Source organism: Urocampus carinirostris, chromosome 12 (genome assembly GCF_059441175.1).
Source record: "Urocampus carinirostris isolate Australia breed hairy pipefish chromosome 12, RoL_Ucar_1.0, whole genome shotgun sequence".
Lineage (NCBI taxonomy): Eukaryota > Metazoa > Chordata > Actinopteri > Syngnathiformes > Syngnathidae > Urocampus > Urocampus carinirostris.
The window spans coordinates 25,319,629-25,339,029 of NC_142360.1; the positions used below are offsets into that span (position 1 = coordinate 25,319,629).

Genomic DNA, 19,401 nt, shown 5'->3' on the forward strand with positions numbered 1-19,401 from the left:
TTCCAATGAAACGTTAGCCACTTGTGGTGCTAAATGACTTGTAAACGACCTGATTTTTTTATTTTTACACGTTCATGTTAGCGTAATCTTTTGTATGGAAGATTACGCTAACGCAAACGTACGATTAGCCTGGGTTAGCTTCATGTTTACGTTAAACATTCATGGTAAACATTCAGGGTGTTGGAACGGATTAAAACGATTTACATTATTTTTAATTGGAGAATCGATTTCGGTGATTGAACAAATCGGTTCTCGAACAGGTGGGCAGCACGGCGGCGCAGTGGTTAGCGCGTGTGCGGCACAGTTCTGAGGTCGTGGGAACCTCCTTAGTGGGTTCAAATCCAGCTCCCGGCCTTACTGTGCGGAGTTTGTATGTTCTCCCCGTGCTTGCGTGGGTTTCCTCCGGGCACTCCGGTTTCCTCCCACATTCCAAAAAAAACCATGCATTTCAGGTGAATTGGCCGGTCCAAATTGTCCCTAGGTGTGACTGAGTGAGTGAGTTGTCGGTCCCCGTGTGCCCTGCGATTGGCTGGCAACCAGTCCAGGGTGTCCCCTGCCCACTGCCCGATGATTGCTGGGATGGGCTCCAGCATCCCCGCGACCCTACTGAGGATAAGCGGTGCAGCTGATGAGATGAGGATCTCGAACAGGGTTCTGGAACGGATTATAGTCGAGAACCGAGGTTCCACTGTAAACATGACTTGACTTGCTCCAGGCGGAAGAGCAAAACCTGCGGAAACTGCGCACCTTCTTTTCCATATTCCCGAAGAAGTTACGCCCTTTTTTTTCCCTCCTGCGTAGTAGTGGCGTGAGGCGGTGTGACGCTGTGTCAGGGTATCGGCAGTCGAGGGAGGCTTAAAGAGACATCATAGCAACTGGAGGACAAGAGGCGAAAAAAATAAACGATTCATACATACAAGGAAACATGACTTCGACTGGCCGTCGATAGCTTAAGTCTAAAGGTAATTCCTCACGTTTCGCCGCGGGCGTCAAAGCTCATTCCCAGTGTTTTTTTTAACGCCTCGAAGAGAAAAAGCGCTTATCCGTAAATGAACGTTCTCACTGTTTCGTGAGCTAGTTTGGCCAACCGCTAACGTTAGCATGCGAGCTAACGAGAGAGCCGCTGGTGTACATCGTTTGTTCGGATTAAGGAGTTGCCCAACAGTCGTCGAGAAAATGGCAATGACTGGGAAATGTCTTCCCAACCGGAATGTCGGATAAATCCTCCCCAAATGATAGAGGTCTTTCTAGTTTATAACGATGTCGGAAGTGACAGTGTTATTCATTCGCTACTAGACATTTACTAACCCGATCGGCGTGTTTTAAGGGGTGTCAGTCAAGAAATAATTTCCGCGTTACTTACTTCCTTCTTTTTAATTGTGTTTGTTTCTTATAATCCATATTTTTAACTCGAATTGCTGTATTACCGTCGGCTAAAGCTAGCTGCTTTTTATTAGGCGTAGGGCCAAGAGGAGCGGTGTTTTTTTATAAAGATGTGCTAAATAGGTTAGCATTCATCAACAGTGTAACCCGATAATAAACTTGGAAGCCAAATGTAGACGGTACCGGTGTTCATTAGGTTGAGGACACAACACTGATGTATATATAAATTAATGAACGAATAAACGCTGTTATGCTAACTGGCTAAATAACGCCAGGATGTTCTGAGCGTCTATGGCCTTGTGCTCACCAACTAGCAAGGGTTAGTTTACGGTTATTTCCAAGCTATGTATTGATATTCGTTGTATTGAATTTTCGACATCAACACCACTAAACGTACTATAAAGTGTTACAGAATTTAGTGTACAATTACTGGGAAACAACACAATGTAGCATTAAATTACAGCTAGTCGGTAGCGAGCATGGAGCAATTAGCAAAATGCACATTTCACATCCCCTTCAGGAGGAAATCAGCCGATCGATGCCTGCATCTATTGATTTTGTATTGTTTTCAGTGTTTGTCTCTCTAATCGAGGATCCGTCACTCTATTTCTTTTTTCCCGTGGTATCGATGAATGCTTCCTTTGCTATACGAAGCTAGGCGAAAGGCAAGGCAAACAGCTATGATTAGACCTGGTTGTTTGGTGCCACCTCAAAATTTAGGCCGTATTGCTAAGGTAAAAACTAACTAGTAGGTATAGGCAACCGTCATTTGAAATCCGTCTTCTATTATAATTAGAATCTCTGATATTGCAGAAAAGCAAGTGCATTCAAATGCATGTCTTACCTCAAAACTATCTAAACATCTTGTGACAATAATTAAGGTAGGGAAATTTAATTTTAAAAAATCCAGAATGGAAGGTTAGACATTTCCCAGTTGTGATTTAGCATGTATGCTCTAATGGCTTTTGGTGCCTTGTTTATTGTGTGTACTTTCCTTACCAGGTGGCTGCTCTCCATTTCCTACCCAATGTGTCACCTAACTTAGTGAAGACATTGCTGATTGCAAAGCAAGTTGTTTTCTAAAAGTTTGCAATAGAGCGTATAAGACAAGTAAAATTAATAAGCTTTGGTATTTTGTTGTTTGCTTTTCATTGTCAAAAATACCCATGGCAGTATAATGTCATGTTACTTCTTTCTGGAGAATCCTTTAGTCCTTGTAATGGTTCAAGCAAAACTACCTGTTTGAATAAACTAAACTGTTTTTATCAAAGTATTTTTGGGAGGAGCTTGGGGGATATTCTAAATGTGACAGTCTTGCAAGTTGGAATGGAATGGCCAATTTAATCTGAGTAATGTTAGGCAAGTATTGTTAACCCTCAATAATTAGTTCTGGAAATTAATATTATTTTATTTAACATGGCAAAGAACCGAGAAGAGGAAAATGTAAATACCATTTAAGTATGATTCACTATCATATAGATTGATTTTATTCTCAACATAACTCTTAACCCTTTAATATTTTTTTGTAGGGTACCTGGATGAATGCCTTCATCGACTGTATGACAAGTATCCGTGAATTATATCTACTAATAAAAGGGTGTGGGCCTAAATTCCAAAGAGTTCGCTCAAGTCAACATGTCCAAATACACCAATATGTTTTAAACTCTTCTCATCAAGGCAGCAGTTTAGGTCATATACTTGGACAATAATTAATTGTTTTTTTCTGAATTTGCATAAACAGATAAGGCAAGTAAATTATTGATTGAATGTTTGCTATCAAAAAAATTAGAGCTCCTGCATGTGTTAGTTTTCCTTTTTGATTAATTATGCCTCAGTCAATTTAAGGGACGAAAATTCTATCTGTCACTAATTCCTGAACAAGAGTTGTGTTCGTTCATTTCCCATTTTGAAATAGACACCGTTTCCAAAATGTACTTCATATTGATCTTTCTAAGTGCCTTTCCCTAGTTAGGAGTAGTTGATCATTACCTTCTCTTACCCAGCCTCTTAGATTGTGCATCTATAGTGTCCATGCTAAGGTGAACTTTTCTGGATGCAGGTTTAAAGTGGAAAATATAATTACATTTTGATAATTTTGGGTCGAGAGCTCTGCCTGGATCTTGCTTGATTGGCTCTAAAAGTTACCCTGGTTCACAGTAAATGAAAAGTCAAGTTATGTATGCCTTAAATTGTTTAACATTGAAAGACTGTAACAATTTTTAGGACCGTTTCATCAGTTTTTTTTAATGGAAAGCTATACAATTGACATAAGACAGACAACATAATACACATACAAAATTTTGATGAGGCAAAAAAAGGTTTCCATAAAATACATTTCCCATAAAATAGTCTATTTTCAATGCTTAATAAACAGTCTACAGAATTTATTGACATACATGACATACTTTGTCGCCCTTTAGGGTTTGTATAAGAACCTTTATGGGCCAAATGGGCAACTATGTCAAATTAATTTATCAACCCGTTCTTTTTCTTTGGATTCTTTTGCAGGTATCAAGGTGGGGAAATAAATACCCGTTACCAATTCATCAGATTGCTGTTTGCTCACAGGGTCGCTCTATGCCGTGACCCTACAAGATGGATTGCAGCCACTGTATCACTGAGGGCTGACCACAAGGAATGAGGAATCCCAAGGGATGTTCCCAAGTGGCCTTGTGGATGATCTAGTTGGCTTTTGGAGTTTTTTTTTTACGATTTGAACTTTACGTGTCTACCTGTGGACCACATTCTTTTCCTGCCTGCCCAGTCTTCTGCTGGGACAATTTTTCTATTTTTCTGGCACTGAAGTAACAAAGGATCAAGAAGACGGAGTACAAAGATATACATGTTTTTATTGACAACTACAATTCTAACCGCAAGAGCTCTCTCCTTTGCCCTGTGAGAGTTTTCTCCCTTCCCCCCCCTCCCTAAAGCTTCCTTTGCCATTGTTACTGGATCTCCTATGGTTTGCATGGCTGGAGAATAACCGTGGAGAGGCCAGGGTATCACAAGCTTATGGATTTTGACAAGAGAGGGGGCAAGGGAGAGCCAGAGGAAGGGAAAAAAATGTCTAAGACGGCCAGCAGCAGGACTGGACATGGGGGCCGGAGTTCGGGGACCAATTCAGGAGTTCTCATGGTTGGCCCAAACTTCCGTGTTGGTAAAAAGATTGGCTGTGGCAACTTTGGAGAGCTGCGCCTGGGAAAAAATCTTTATACCAACGAATATGTGGCGATCAAGTTGGTAAGCACACACTCTCGTTTAGATGTCACTGGTTCTTTGTTCAGTGTTAGGCAAAATCTATCATCAACAAAGCTCGCTTTGTTTTGACGATCAAACTGTTACAACTCAATTGGATGACTGCTCAGAAAGCTAATTTAGGAGCCTGAATATAGCCATACTATGTATCAGTATGTTAGGGTTTCCCATAACAACAAATAGATGTCGTTTCAAAATGCCATTTATGAACATAAAAATGTCTTGCAACTCGTCTTATTTGTACAAATGAATATTAGTTTTGTCACATATCAGTAGTTTTATCTATTCAGTCATTACCTTTTTTTGTCTCTCCATTGTGTGTATATATATATATATATATATATATATATATATATATATATATATATATATATATATATATGTAGCCTGGTCATCCTGGAAGGGGATTACCTCACTTGCAGTCCCTTCTCAGAGTTTATTCTATTTCTTCATGTTGAGGTCTTTTGAGTTTTTCCTTGCCCTCATGTAGGTTTGTGAATGTGTTTGGATAGCAACATTAATATCGACTGGTACCAGTTTATTTGAACAAGCCAACAATTTGGATATATTTTTAATATTATAAACTGAAAGCTGACTACTGTGCATCAGACAATTTCTGAACATCAGGGTGTCCCTGTGCCCACCTACTGCACATAGCTTTGAAAGGCTCTAGCTTGTCTGGGATGATAAGCTGAATGGAAAAGGGATACCCCTCTTCTAGGAGTCACCAATTTTTCATAACTGAGAGCGGTTGGGGACTGTTTAACGAAACTTCCGAAGCAACACATTTGCTCAAATTCTTTTTAATGGTAAAATTATTACTGTAAATCTCTGGTCGGCAACCACCGGGCTGCCGACCGGTACTGGGCCATAGATTGTTTGCTACCGGCCTGGACAGAAGAATAAAGTTTCCCTATGTTTTGCTTAAACCCGTTTATTTGTGTATAAAAAAGTTTTAATTTACCCAGTAAACATTCATTTTGGGTGCGCGTTATTCACAAGGTTTTACAGAAGTATACTAGTGTTTGAGCAATGATTTATCAGTCGACAAATACGAACCGATTTTGCACAGCAATGGAGGCTACAGGAATCGAACGGTGATCCTGGTGATGAAAGAGTTGAATTCCAACCACTAGACCAATAGAATTGTAGATGACATGGGAAAAGGCACACTATTTTTACTCTCAGTGGCACGCTGTACCACGTTGTAATGAAGCATTATGGGAATAGTTCAGACAAAACATTGTACAACATGGTTCCGTGAATAATAGTAGTGATATTATGAGATAAAATCAAGTGCCTTTTTCTATGTCATCTAGTTTCTGATTGGTCTAGTAATTGCACAGTGGGTTTAGGCTTATTATCATTGTTGTTGTCATTGTTGATAATGCTGTTATTGGGCCTGGCCGTGAGAATATTGCCAAACGATAAACCGGTCCAGGGTACAGAAATGGGTGCAGACCACTGCTGTAAATAATTTCATGATTTTTATTTATGTGAACACGTCAATCATGCTAAAATATTCTTACAGTATTTATCAAATGAGGTTGAAATTATGTGTTTGACAGGGGCAACTTTAGCCAAGTTGTGGTGAGCCTAACATAGCCGACCCTGGACCTGATTTGAAACAATACAAAACTATATTTGTAGGCCTCTTTGCTTTTGGATTAAGTTGTGAGTGAAGCAAGTAGATCATTTCATCTTTAAATAAACCTACCTACAATTTCCACTGTTAAGTATATGGGGCAAGTGCTAGTTACTTGGTGGCCTCTGAAACTGGTCATTTATTACTCATGGAAGAGACTGATGCCAATCCTGTAAATTTGCTCCATGAAACCATAACAAACTTGATGGATCTGAATTTTTATTTCACACAAATTCTTGTAACTTTATTTTACAAACCGGGATATAATTGAAAACTGCAGAAAATACATATACATAGTCAATGATTAACTTACTGGTCGGTAAAATGTGCAGTTAATATTTCTGAAAGGGGTACTGGACACTAGCTATAGCTAGATTTACGTATTTGGGATCTGTAACAAAAGCCATTGAACCACCGCTTACTTTTCCACATGCATTACCCGATCAATAGCCGTGGCTAGTCAATAGGAACAGCCCTGCTTGAAATACTTAAATGAAATACCAAGTCTAAACAAAGTTTAGGAATAATTACTGAAGATATTGGAGTCTCGACATCATTTCCACCACAGCCCAACAGATCTGTCTATGATTATTCCTACATTTGTATATCCCAGGGAGATCATTATATCTGAATGGGCATCTACTGATGGCTTTGTGGACCACATAGAAGGTTAGAAAATAGAGGTTAGAAAGCAGCTATAATTGCAGTTCTCTTTTCTGAAATCTTACTCGTGCTGACTGCCTTTACCCTTGCCTGTGAACCCTCCCCATCTGTTGGGGTATTTTTATCCAATGGTATCCGGCTATATCTGGGTATGGCATTAAGGCAAGAATATTGCTCCATGATTCCTGTACCCACTGTAACTAGTGTTTTCATGTACAGATAATACTTTGGGGGTTCGTGTGGGACCACATTTTCTGCATTCAACAAGTGTAAAAACTACTCTTATAGTTTGGAAAGTTAAAGTGAGTTGGCGCTGGCCTTCTCACAAAAAAGTCACTAATTACGAAACAGTTGGTTATTTGAGCATGTTAACAACCATCCTGATCCCACAGTTCTTGTGTCTGCTTTTTATGTCAGTCAAAATTGATCTGTGAGTGCACTCTTTTAGACCTAAATACCTGACAACTTCAGTAAAGGAGTCTTAACTTTTTTTTCCCTACTTAACCCTCTTGTTGTGTTATGAATTGGCACCCTTAACTGTTATTAGCAGGTCAATTTATACCTGGGGTCTAACTCTGTCAAGACCACCAAAATGAAAGAAAAATTGCTCAATACATACGCTGCCCTACTTACGAACGAGATACGTTCCGGACGATCAATCGTAAGTTGAGTTAGTTCGTAAGTTGCTTCAGTGCTATATTTTGTATGGAATGTATGTTCAAGGTTTATATAGGTATGTTTAATTTTTGTATAAGTAACCTGTATACTTTTGTACTAAAAAATAAATATTTAATAAGATAGTATGCTCTATAAAGATAAATAAAGTTAAGATTAACTTACTTTTGGAAAATGAGCTTCAAGAGTTGGGCGACTTCCTCCTCCGTGGTGAAAAGAGACCCAAAAAAGCGATTTTTCTCTACCGAAGCAAGCTTTCTTATTCCAGGTTAATTTAAAAAAATAACGTCTCACTTTACATTTTACACTGCTTTACACCAACCATAATGAATGGATGCACGAGATATTAAACAATGAAAACGTCAAAGTTCTTAGCGCGCTGGAGATAAAGTATAGTAGGTTCACACACAAACTAGGAAGAGGAAGCCGGATTTATTCTTTTGAGTGGATGCTGGGTGACCTCTCTCAGCGCCACACGCCGGTAAGGGCGGAAAGAAGCACCACAGTACTGTCTTGTACTCGGAAAAAGGTGCACAATGCGAAATCTTACAGCAATGTCCAGATATTTTTCGACATCCCGAAAAAATGTTTGTATCTACCATTTTTCCCAAGTCGAATGTTTGTAAGTAGGGGTGCGTCAGTATAGTTAATACAACATTGTAACAAACATAATATGCATCCATAAACCATCTGTTACCATTGTAATTTGGTTTTACGGCCCCTGATACACATCAGTTATTACATTTGGTTACCTTGAGATGGGCCACGAGAGACCCTGACACAACATAAGGGTTAATGTGTTGATGTTGCAAAAACAGATACAACTTCATGAATAATTACTTATTATTTTCCCCTGATTAACTAACAGTCACAATTGTCAGTATTTCTTTTTCCAGGAGAGACGCTCACACGGGCCTACCCTAGTATGTCTTGGATGGCCTGTAAATTGTTGGAGAGTTGCGAAAAAATGGCGCTAGTGTGACTAAGGGCTGCTGCAATAAAATATTTTACTATCCCATATCCTACTTAAATACGATTTTGAATAAATACATTCTGGAATATATTTTTCCTTTTGTGAATTGGGACTTATCAGTTACAAGGAAACTACTACATATATTTAGATATCTATTTCATTTTTTTGTCTTAATTTCCCATTACATTTAACGGCATACTCACATTTTTGTCAAATCATTTCCTGGAAGCACTCACTTCAGTGTAAGAAATCGATTTTGTGAGTGGATGGCCAGCTACACTAGGTAACTGCGACCTCTGCCAGGTCTTTGTGATGATTGAAATACAAGAGTCACAAATGTAGCGGTTTTCCTGGAGTAGTAGTTCCAAATCTTCTGTTTCATTAGTAATGGATCTGGCGTTTGTGACTAGCCACGTTCGACAGTGGTGGCTTAGGATTTTTTAGCCTAGCTGTTAGCTTTCCTTTCCCACGCCAATTCCCAAACGCGATAAAAATCCAGGTAGCACATGCTGGTGATCAGCTTTTCTTCGCGCTCTCCTGACTTCATCAGAGTCCAAAAATTATCGATTAATCCATTTTCAATGTAACGACCCGCTAAAGTTACGAGCTGTCGTGTTTGTTTTGTTGGCCAGTTGTATGCCCGGCTATTTGACTGAAAGATTACACAGCCTATCAAAAAGCCATGCACAAAGTTTGCATCACCTTTATTGGATGGTGCCATTAAAACCTGTTTTTGATTGGCAGGCGCTGTTAAATTTTGATAATTATTGTTGACCAAACACTCCATCACTCTAATAACAAACTGGAACTATAAGTCCTTTAAAAAAACTGTGTTTTGCAGTAACACTATCCCACTACGTTACATCTCGGTATCGATTCGATTTCGGTTGATCACGCAGCCCTATTCTGTAGTAGTTTTAGAAGTGTTTTAAATAAACACATAACATTATTAAAAAAATAATTGGGCCACATTAAGCAAAAAACAATACTTCCAAGCATTTTCTAAAGATTAAACCACACTTCCTTTTTCTACCACACAGTATTGTGTACTTTAAGTGATCAACTCCTGGCTGCTCAGTGTATTTTCATGATCTTCAAGCCGCAGAGCCGTCTCTTTTACAGATTAAAAATAGAGCCTGTATGAAGTCACATGTTGATCATCGGCGTACTTGTGAAAAATTTTCAACGTTGTCATAGACTCTTCACCAATTTGACAGGGCTCATAATTACAAGACACTGAGAGCTCAGCACAGCTAACATTACCTAAAGGAGACCATAAATTAATCAGATTTTGAGGTTCTGCATTTTTGTCATTGGTGTTTCAATCTGACTCCATGTTGCTGCTCCTTGGATCATTTATGTCAGTTTCCGCACTTCTCTTGCCCTGGTGACCTATTCACCATATATCAACTAATTTACTGCCACTCCTCAAAGTTTGATTCTTTTGGTGCATTACAATAGCTCCCTGTCAATAGCAATTATTAAGTACCCCTTGCACCCTTTAATTTGTGCAATCAGACATACAAAACCTTCTAGATTATTATAACACTAAATGTATTAGCCGAAGACTCATTTAACCCCTCTGTACTGTACCATACTCTAGGTTTCCTTGAAAAAGATGATTGGGGTTTAATATGCCTACATTTTGTTTTTTTTTATGTATTTATTCAGTTAATAACAGTACCTTAAGCTCATCTCACGATCAGATAATTTGTTCCTCCATTTTGAGCAATATAAACAGGGAAAAGGGAGGGGCTCTGTAAGACTTAACCACACAGTGTAAAAGGGCCTAGTGTTGAGCTGAGCACTGAGTTACATTGTAACAGAAGAGTTCAGTTAAGTTGCAATAGTAAGCCTTGAACTGGCTTCCATTTCTCACACCAGCTGTGAAGCCAGAATGGTGATGCCTGTGCCAGTCGTGTGACACATTGAACTTATGTGCCACTGTATAACCTGTCAGTAAATGTACCAAACCTTGCTCTCATGCAATGTAACTGTACTAGATATTAAAATATATTGAGTTTAGCAATACAGAACTGATGTTCCAAGCTTCCTTTCCTTCTCTTCTGCTGGCCAATGTTTGTTCCAGGATTGGTTGCAATTACCCAAGTGACCTATTTATTTTTTGCTTTGCACTTATAACATGTTCAATTACATCAATTTAGTACAGTACAGTGATACCTCTACATACTGTAAGTGATTAATTCGTTCCCGGATTGTGCTCATAAATAGAATCCGTGGTACCTTTAGCAAACCATCCAGGTAGGAAATAACTGTAGACCAATTAAACTGTTGATGGTCTCCAAAAATCATCTCGCTATCATTTAGGTTAGATGTTTTGTCAGGTGTGTGCTGGCACTAAGCTTTTACAAAAGCCAACTTTATTTTTGAGGAACCACATGGCACAGAAAGTGAGTCTTAATGTAAGCCCGGCACGTTTGATGGACATTTGGCGCTATTGTTCATTTTTGTTTTGTGTTTTTGTGTTTTGATTATGTGCATGTTTTACCTCGCCCACAACGATTGATGATTTAAAAATGTCAGTACTTTGTTATCTATTCCTAAATAATGCACAAAAAAACTCAGTTTTGCTCCCGCTCTGTATTGAAATAGGCATACTTTTGCGTGCGTCCGTTCATACTTTTAAAGCAATTGTAGTATTGCTCCCGCTCTATTTTTGAAATACCACAATTGTACGCTTGTGTGTTTGGGATTTTGCAAGGCGCAAGCACTATCGGACACCATGAGAAGGTTAAAGGGTGAGGGCCTGCAGATTTTATATAAAGCGCATGCCCTTTTATGAAGTATGCCTTATGTGTGGATGTGTAAATGCAGCAATTGCACACATCATTGACGCTGCGCCTTTTAATACAATGCTACTTATGGAGGTGAATAAACGGTTCTCTTTAAATAACCTATTAAGGGAGGAGATTTTTTTTCACATGCCAGAAACAATATAGAGTACAGACGAACATTCGAGTTATGAAAAATGGTAGATACAAATATTTTTTTTGGAATGTTTGAAAAAAAAATCCCAACATTACTGTAAGTTTGATTTTGTATTTTGCACCTTTTTCTGAGTACATGACATTACTGTAGTTCTTCTTTACTCTGCTACCTCTGTGGCGCTGTGAGAGCTCACCCAGCATCCACCAGCTTCCTCTTCCTGTCACAGCACCTGTTTGTGTGTAAATATACTGTACTGTATCTCCAGCGCGCTAAGAAGTTTGACATATTCATTGTTTAATATCTCGTGCATCCATTCAATTTGGTTGGTTTAAAGTGCAAATAAGAGGCAAGCCATTTCATTTGAAATGAAAGTGCAATAAGAAGGCTTGATGCGGTTGAGAAAATTGTGGGATCGCTTCTTTTCGGCCACTTTCTACCACCGAGGAGGAAGTAGCCTAAGTCTTGAAGTGAAGCCCATCTTCCACAAGTTAGTTAAACTTCACTTTATTTTTTATTTATAGAGATTATTTTTTTATGAAATGTTATTTTTCAGTACAAAACAATACAGGTTACTTATACAAGCCTTAAACATACTTATTTAGACCTCAAACATACTTATGTAAACCTTAAACATACATTCCATACAAAATATAGCACAGAAGCAACTTACGAACAAATTCAACTTACGAACAATCGTCCGGAATCTCTCGTTCGTAAGTAGGGGAGTGTCTGTATTGAGAAATTTTCCTTTCATTAGTCCATCGGACTAATCTAAAAATGTTTGAGATATATTTTGTGTAAAAGTGTCTTTTAATCTCAGCAGCTTACATCAGCCTGCCATGAGGCTGTTTTCGCAGACCTGCACAGACATATAACATCTTTAACAGATTGATTGGCACCATTTAAAGTGACATTTTTATGAGTTTGTGTCTTGGCTACTTGGCTTAATCTTTTGAGAGTGTGCTGTACAGGTTGAACGAATAAAGGAAATACTGTCTGCCATTTGAAAGCCTACTGTCAGTCAACTAGATAATTTGCTAATGAACCAGTAGCTAGCATCAACATATTGCGTCTGTATTGACATGCTGCTTTGACAGTGATTTAGGTGCAGTCATTAAATCTGAACAGAAATCCAATATACCTGTTATTTAAAAATCAAAGTATTCTTCAAACATTTTGTGCTGTTTAATGGCATGTCATCATTGGGAAGGATGGATAGTGAGTATACAAAATGTCCACAGAAGCCAAATGCATCTCTGGTTTATCCTTTTGACCACGTGGATAATCTGCACTTGTATAATAGTTGCTGCTGAGTGGATTTTTTTTTTTTCAAACATGATGATTTAATTCTGATACACTTGTCAGCACTGCAGACTCACTAAGTATGATGTATAATAACACTTTAATATTATACACATTAAATGAAATTTTCACACTTTACATTAAAAGGATACAATAAAAGACAATACTAATGAATGTTGCTAAAACCGAGGCAAACAATGTTGCGAATGACTTCCTGTGGTTCTATAAAACACCAATACGCACAGTTCTCAAGAACGCACCATACTTTGCTATTGCTCTTAAAAGTGCTAAAGGGGAATTTTTCTTGACCTCTAGCAGCAGGCAAATAGTTCGCCCTGTTAATCGTTAAGTTTCTAGTGTTGCCACTGCCATTCTCTCTCAGCTCTGGTTTGCTGTAATGCCCTAGTGCCAAATTACGTTTTATATAAGTGTATTTTTAATATTTGAGTGATTGTCCAGAGAAGGTTGAAAATACTATTTACATAGTTTAGATGCAGAAATCTGAGATTTCCTCCCCTTTCTTTAAAACTAACCCAAATTTGTTTTAAATCAGAAATATTAGTCATTTGATGGTTAGTTTGAATGAAGATATCCATAAAATTCATGGATGCACTAAAATTTATATTTAGGGCGGAAACCGAACATTGAAATGTTTGGCCTGAAAGAAAAACTAAAACCGGATTAAATAACAAAACAGTAACATTGATAATACAACAATTTAAAAACATTTATTTTGCACTGAATTGCAAAAAATAAGGCACAGTACAAAATGATAATGAAACCAACTAAAATTTTACTAGCTACTAGGTTTAAGTATTTTTTGAAATTCTCATAAAATTGAAAAAAAAAGTGTTTAAAAAAAAAAAGGCAACAGGAAGTTAAACTGAAATGTAAAATACAAATAAATCGACCAAATTAATTTGGGTATTTTACATTAAGTGGCTTGTTTAGGATGATAATTTTTTTCCGACTGCATTTATTTCTGGGGTAATTTTGACAGTAAGAGAGTGAAAAGGAGTGAAGGCGGGAAATGTTGAAGATGATGGTGTGGCAGTCGGACCTGTCTATTATAACAAACAGGTTACTAGAAAATCAAACTTTTCCCCACACGTAGCTTAGCACCAGTAAATCAACTTTGAGGACAAAAAAACCCAATGTTACACACATAGTGTTTAAGAATAAAAATTCTGAATTGTAGTTAGTTAGCTCTGTAGAATTAGCATGTACACTTAAAGCCAAGGTCTGGCTAGTGGCTACTAAAAGCATAGTAGCTGGGTGGCCACGCTAACTCTGGAGAAAATGTATTGTTGGTAGAAGCTTGAAAGAGCTCCCGCTTTGACGTGTTCTCCATCTTCTCCATTCTTGTGTGCAAAATGAAAAGCAAGCCGTCACATCAAGCGCAAACTTTCCCTGGGCGAAGGCCAACATCGGAAAGAGAGCCTTACGTTCTACTTGAAATCATCACTGTAGTCATTGGCGTTTTTCCGGTATATTTTTCTTTCAACCGTAACTGAAAATGGTTATTTTTGGTGACCTTTGTGTCCATTTTCTCCTGTTTTTTAGCTGAGTGTGTGGGCTGTGTTTCAACAGTTTTTGGTAGTAAAAGCAGTTTGAAGATCTCGCAGCATTTTTTGCAGACCTTGATGCCATTAATATAACTGTTTATGAGGATTGAGACCCTTTTCTACTGTCTTTTCAGATCCGATTACATAATAAGGAAGAAACTTTTCTGCTATGCTATCAGGAATAGTGACTAAAGAGTCGCTCGCTGTTTTTATACACGTATACCGCAACTATTGTGGGCGTGGGTTAGCACTCTGTCAGATCTATTAATTGGCCACTGTAATGAACAGGAACAAAGTAAAGTCATCACTAGACCATAAAAACCTGCCCCATGAGAGCAAAAATGAACATTGTCTGTGTCTTATTTATATTACCTGTCTGGCCAAGAGGTCATTCGTACTAAAACTTCTTATAAAATATGTACCTTTTGATATATGAGCAGTTCTATCCAGTTGTCACATTGCTGGATGCACGTTTTAAAATGGCTTGTTGAGAATCATGTAAAAAGCAGTGTATTTTGGGGTTAATACTGTACATAATGTTAGTTTTGTTGCTTTTCATCTTGGTACACTGTGCTCATAGTACCCGTTTTGGATTTCTATGAGCAGTAAAAGTCATGATGGTACTTGCCATTTAGATGTTTGAATAAGGCAGGATACCTAATGCTTACTTGGATCAGTTTTTAACAACCATATTAAGACATTTAAATTACCACAACCTGCTCCTAATGGACATTTAAACACATTGATACCTCACTTTAAACGTGTGATTGATAGCTGTCCGTGCATGCTTAATTTATGTGTGGCTTTTTCTTCTCTGTGGCCTATACTCGCAACAACTGTTGTTTTGTACAAAAGGAACAATTTCTCCACTCTTAACGCCATCTAACTTATTAACGAGCCTCACTTAAATAGGTTGATTTCTCAAAAGACCTTTAAATTATTTTCAGTCACAATGGTAAGCTAGGCACGATGCTTTTGACGGAAACCACTCAGTAATAATATCCTGCAAAAGTACACAAATGAGAACTATACTTTGTTTAGTCAAGTCAAATCACATTCATTTGTATAGCCCTTAATCACAAAAATGTCTCAAAGGACTGCACAGGATTGCAATTCCACAATCGCCTGATCTTAAACCAACATGCGGGCAAGGAAAAACTCAAAACCTCAGCGTGGGGAAAAAAGAAACCTTGAGAAGGGGTCTCACAAGTGGTAATCCCCCTTCCAGGATGACCAGGGTGGAATAGATTTAGCATTGAGTTACAGTACACAATCATAGTAAACATCAATAAAAGAGAACACTAGGTAACATGTTGAAGTTTGTCCGGAAATTGCATGACAGCAATGACGCCTCAAGCCCGTGTTGTAATGCTAAAAAAAAAAAAAAAAAAAAAAAAAATACGATCACGCATGACTGTAAAAATATGAAAATGACGTTTTCCTGTGCTTGTTTATTATTTGGAATGGGATATTCTTATCGAATTGAAATTAAGAAACCCGAATTACAATTTAACTCAAATGACTGCATTTAAATGTAGTCTCCATAAATGCAACAACAAAATATGCACTTATTCATTCATAGCTCAGCACAAATTCATGGTTCAATTATGGCCGCATCAAATAGCTGAGATTTTCAACAAAAAATTAACAATAGAATAGTCTACAATGAATTCCATCAACTATTGTCACCAGCCACATTTTTCCAACAGAGTGAGATATCTTCACATGAGTATAATCTTTGCTGAGAGACGCTCATGGCCAATAGCTCAGCCGAAAAGGGTGTTTTCATTGAGTTTTGTACAATCCACACTATGGTATTCAAAAGATGTATTTTTCGTTGGACCTAGTTTTCTTGTGATTATCATCACACATAATTAAATCAACTTCATGCTTAATATAGGGGAAAAAAATGAAATATTATCCAATAATGGCTAATCTTTTCAAATGTTGGTGACTACTTGACTATAAAAATTGTCATTAGTGGCTGGCCTTGGTGCATGAGGAAAAGAAAAAGGCTCAGGATTTTTTACACTTTTAGCTAGAGGTATGATCTTAAACCCTAACCCTGAAATATCAATCGGGCTCGGCACGGCTTTTTCTTCTTCCATCAACTGCTGCTCTCCTGTTGCTTTTTTTTTTTTTAATCCACGCAGGAGAATAAACTCCAGCTTAGGTTAGCAATTTTGCCAAGTCAGCATGAACCGTGCTGTACCTACCCACAACCAGCAGCAGCGAGCAAGTTTTTAGCACAGCGGGGCGCACAATTGATCAGATGAGAAGATCACTTTAAATCTTGCTCAGTAGATGCAATTTAATTCCTGCATGATAACTTGAGCCTCGTTCCCTCATAATCACTTGAGCAACGTTAATAATATCCATCTTTTGAAATTGACATTTTAGTTATTGTCCGAGGCTTATACTATTCCTTATATTTCACTGGAATAAAGACGAGTAAACAAGGCCGCAATTTGCAAACCAGGCAGCAGAGTCCAAGTTTTTATTCTATTTGTTGTGCTCAATTTGTAACTTTATTTATCTGTTCATTTTTGAAATTGTTTGCATTACACTGAGCTATCGCTTTTCATTTAGCCACAATAGGGTTTTTATGGGTATTTTCTTGTTTGAGGCATATTTAATTATTAGTAGACTTATTTATACGCATGTTTATCTTTAGTTATATATTTTAATAGTGGTCCAAACATGTAATTTTTGTTCTCATTTTTTGAAATTATTAATTTTGTATTTTATCTCGTTTGTTTATGTATTATGTTAAATTACTCTTTGCAGCAGATCTGTTCTTAGTGTGACTTTTTTTTTTATTCTTAAAATGTGATCTAAAAGTATTCCTATTTTCCTTCAATGCCTCTTAAAGTAGGATTTCGTGTGTGTTGCAATGCAAATAATTAAAATAAATGTTATTCTTTATTATCTAGTTTTTATGTTTGCTCTTCGAACATTTCTTTAGATTTCCAATTTTCAGATTATAGAAATAACATTTTCATTTTTTTTTTTTAATTTGAGCTGCAATAATCTATTTAAAGCCTAGTGGGCTGCAGTATTTCTCCATTTGATTAAGCAAGTGCACATCAAGAGCTCTTTCGCTCTCTGTTTGGCTTTCATTCTGTGTCCTAGCGTTTTTTTCGTTGTTGAAAGGCATTTATCATATACACAAACATGTACATTATTTTAACTTTAAGAAAACATTTTTTTCTGCCCAAAATCCATCAGAATGAAGAGATACTAAAAATTTGTAAGCCATGACATTTTCCAAGGAACAGTCATAAAATGTATACATCCCGAGTCCTCATGGATAAAATAGGAAATTTGGGTTTTTTTCAAGCTGATCCTAACTATTGAACAATGCATCATTACAAAGTTGGGCATGAAAGTTTAAACTTAAGTGTTTGACTGTTTCCTTATGAAACAAAGTTAACACTTTTCAAGGGAAAAAAATACAGAAATTGCAGAAAAATACAGAGGGAAAAAAACAGAAAATAGGTAAATAAAATAAATTAAAATGAAAAATAATAATTATGACACGTTTAACTCTACACAAGGGGCAGTTTGTTGAGCTTATATAATTTTAATATTGGGAATGTTTATCATATACCAATATTTAACCCAAAAAGGAAATTATTTTGTGGACAAAAATTTGTAAGTCTTACATTTAAAATTATTGTTCTTTCTTTTTGTTTTGTATGATAAGTCCAAATATAATATGATAATTGGATAAGGTGGTAGGAAATGAGTGTCTTACATATTTACAGGTGTATAGCATTTCTATGTATCTTTTGTTTTTTGTCAACATAACTGAAGAACACATGACTATTTTATTGTTTTATATTACAGGATTTTCTGTTGTTTTGTGCAGGTGGTATTTTTTGGCCTGATCTTACCTCTACTTTTAGAATTGTGATGTGAAAATCGTACTGGCTGTTCTGATAGATTTTTGTGTGCATTCCTTATACAAGAGCATTAACTAAACTCCATTCTGTTTGACTTATTTTCAATGTCCTTTGCTTTCCAGTCAAAAATTGGGTTAGCCAAACACAACACGTTTCCCACATCCATGAATCTTTGTCGGTAACCACACATTACTTCAGTGAAGAGAATAAGTATTTGAACACCCTGCTATTTTGCTATTTCTCCCTCTTAGAACTCATGGAGGAGTCTGAAATTTTCACCGCAGGTCCATGTCCACCGTTTCCAAGGTTACTGTAGGTAATACACTAAGACGTCATGATTTGAAATCATGCAGGGCAAGGTTCCCCTCCTTAAAACGGCACATGTCAAGGCCCATCTTAAATTTTCATATGACCATTTGGATGATATAGAGGAGTCATGGGAGAAAGTTTTGTGGTCAGATAAGACCAAAATAGAAATTTTTGGTCATAATTACAATAAGCGTGTTCGGAGGAAGAATGAAGAGTCCAATCCGAAGAACACCATCCCTACTGTGAAGCATGGGTTGGTAGCATCATGCTTTGGGGGTGTTCTTTTTGCACATGGTACAGGATGAGTGCACTCCATTAAAGAGAGGTTCTTGCATGGCCCAGCCAGTCTCCAGACCTGAATCCAATCGAAAATCTTTGCAGGGAACTCAAATGCCAATGTTTCTCAGCAACATTCCAGAAACCTGACTGATTTAGAGAAGATCTGTGGAGGAGTAGGCCAAGATTCCTCCTGCAATGTGTGCAAACCTGGTGAAAGACCACAGGAAACGTTTGACCCCTGTAATAGTAAATAATGGCTACTGTACCAAATATTAACATTCGTTTTCTCAGGTGTTCAAATACTTATGCACCTACAAAGAACATTTCGGACCCTTCCATGATTTCTAAGTGGGAGAAATAGAAAAATAGCAGGGTGTTCAAATACTTACTTTCTGCACTGTATGTCAAACATTAATAGATTTTATTACCCCCTGCCAGTTAGTAACCATGTTATTTATTTGAGGTTCCTTTTCCCTTTTATCCATATTGACTCATTTG

The 19,401-nt window shown here is 37.4% G+C and overlaps 1 protein-coding gene across 4 annotated transcripts in view; it reads left to right on the top strand.

Annotated features, from left to right (window-relative positions):
- Window positions 1-795: 795 nt before the first annotated feature.
- The window catches only part of csnk1g2b (casein kinase 1, gamma 2b), a 47,578-nt gene continuing 28,972 nt past the window's right edge, over window positions 796-19,401 (top strand). For 2 of the 4 annotated variants that reach the window (XM_088350566.1, XM_088350567.1), the window contains exons 1-2: window positions 796-962; window positions 3,892-4,623. In XM_088350566.1, the coding sequence (XP_088206692.1) occupies window positions 4,396-4,623 (228 nt within the window). In that variant the 5' untranslated portion in view covers window positions 796-962; window positions 3,892-4,395. The remainder of the gene's footprint in view (window positions 963-3,891; window positions 4,624-19,401) is intronic. The other 2 variants (XM_088350568.1, XM_088350569.1) reach the window with 1 other exon arrangement.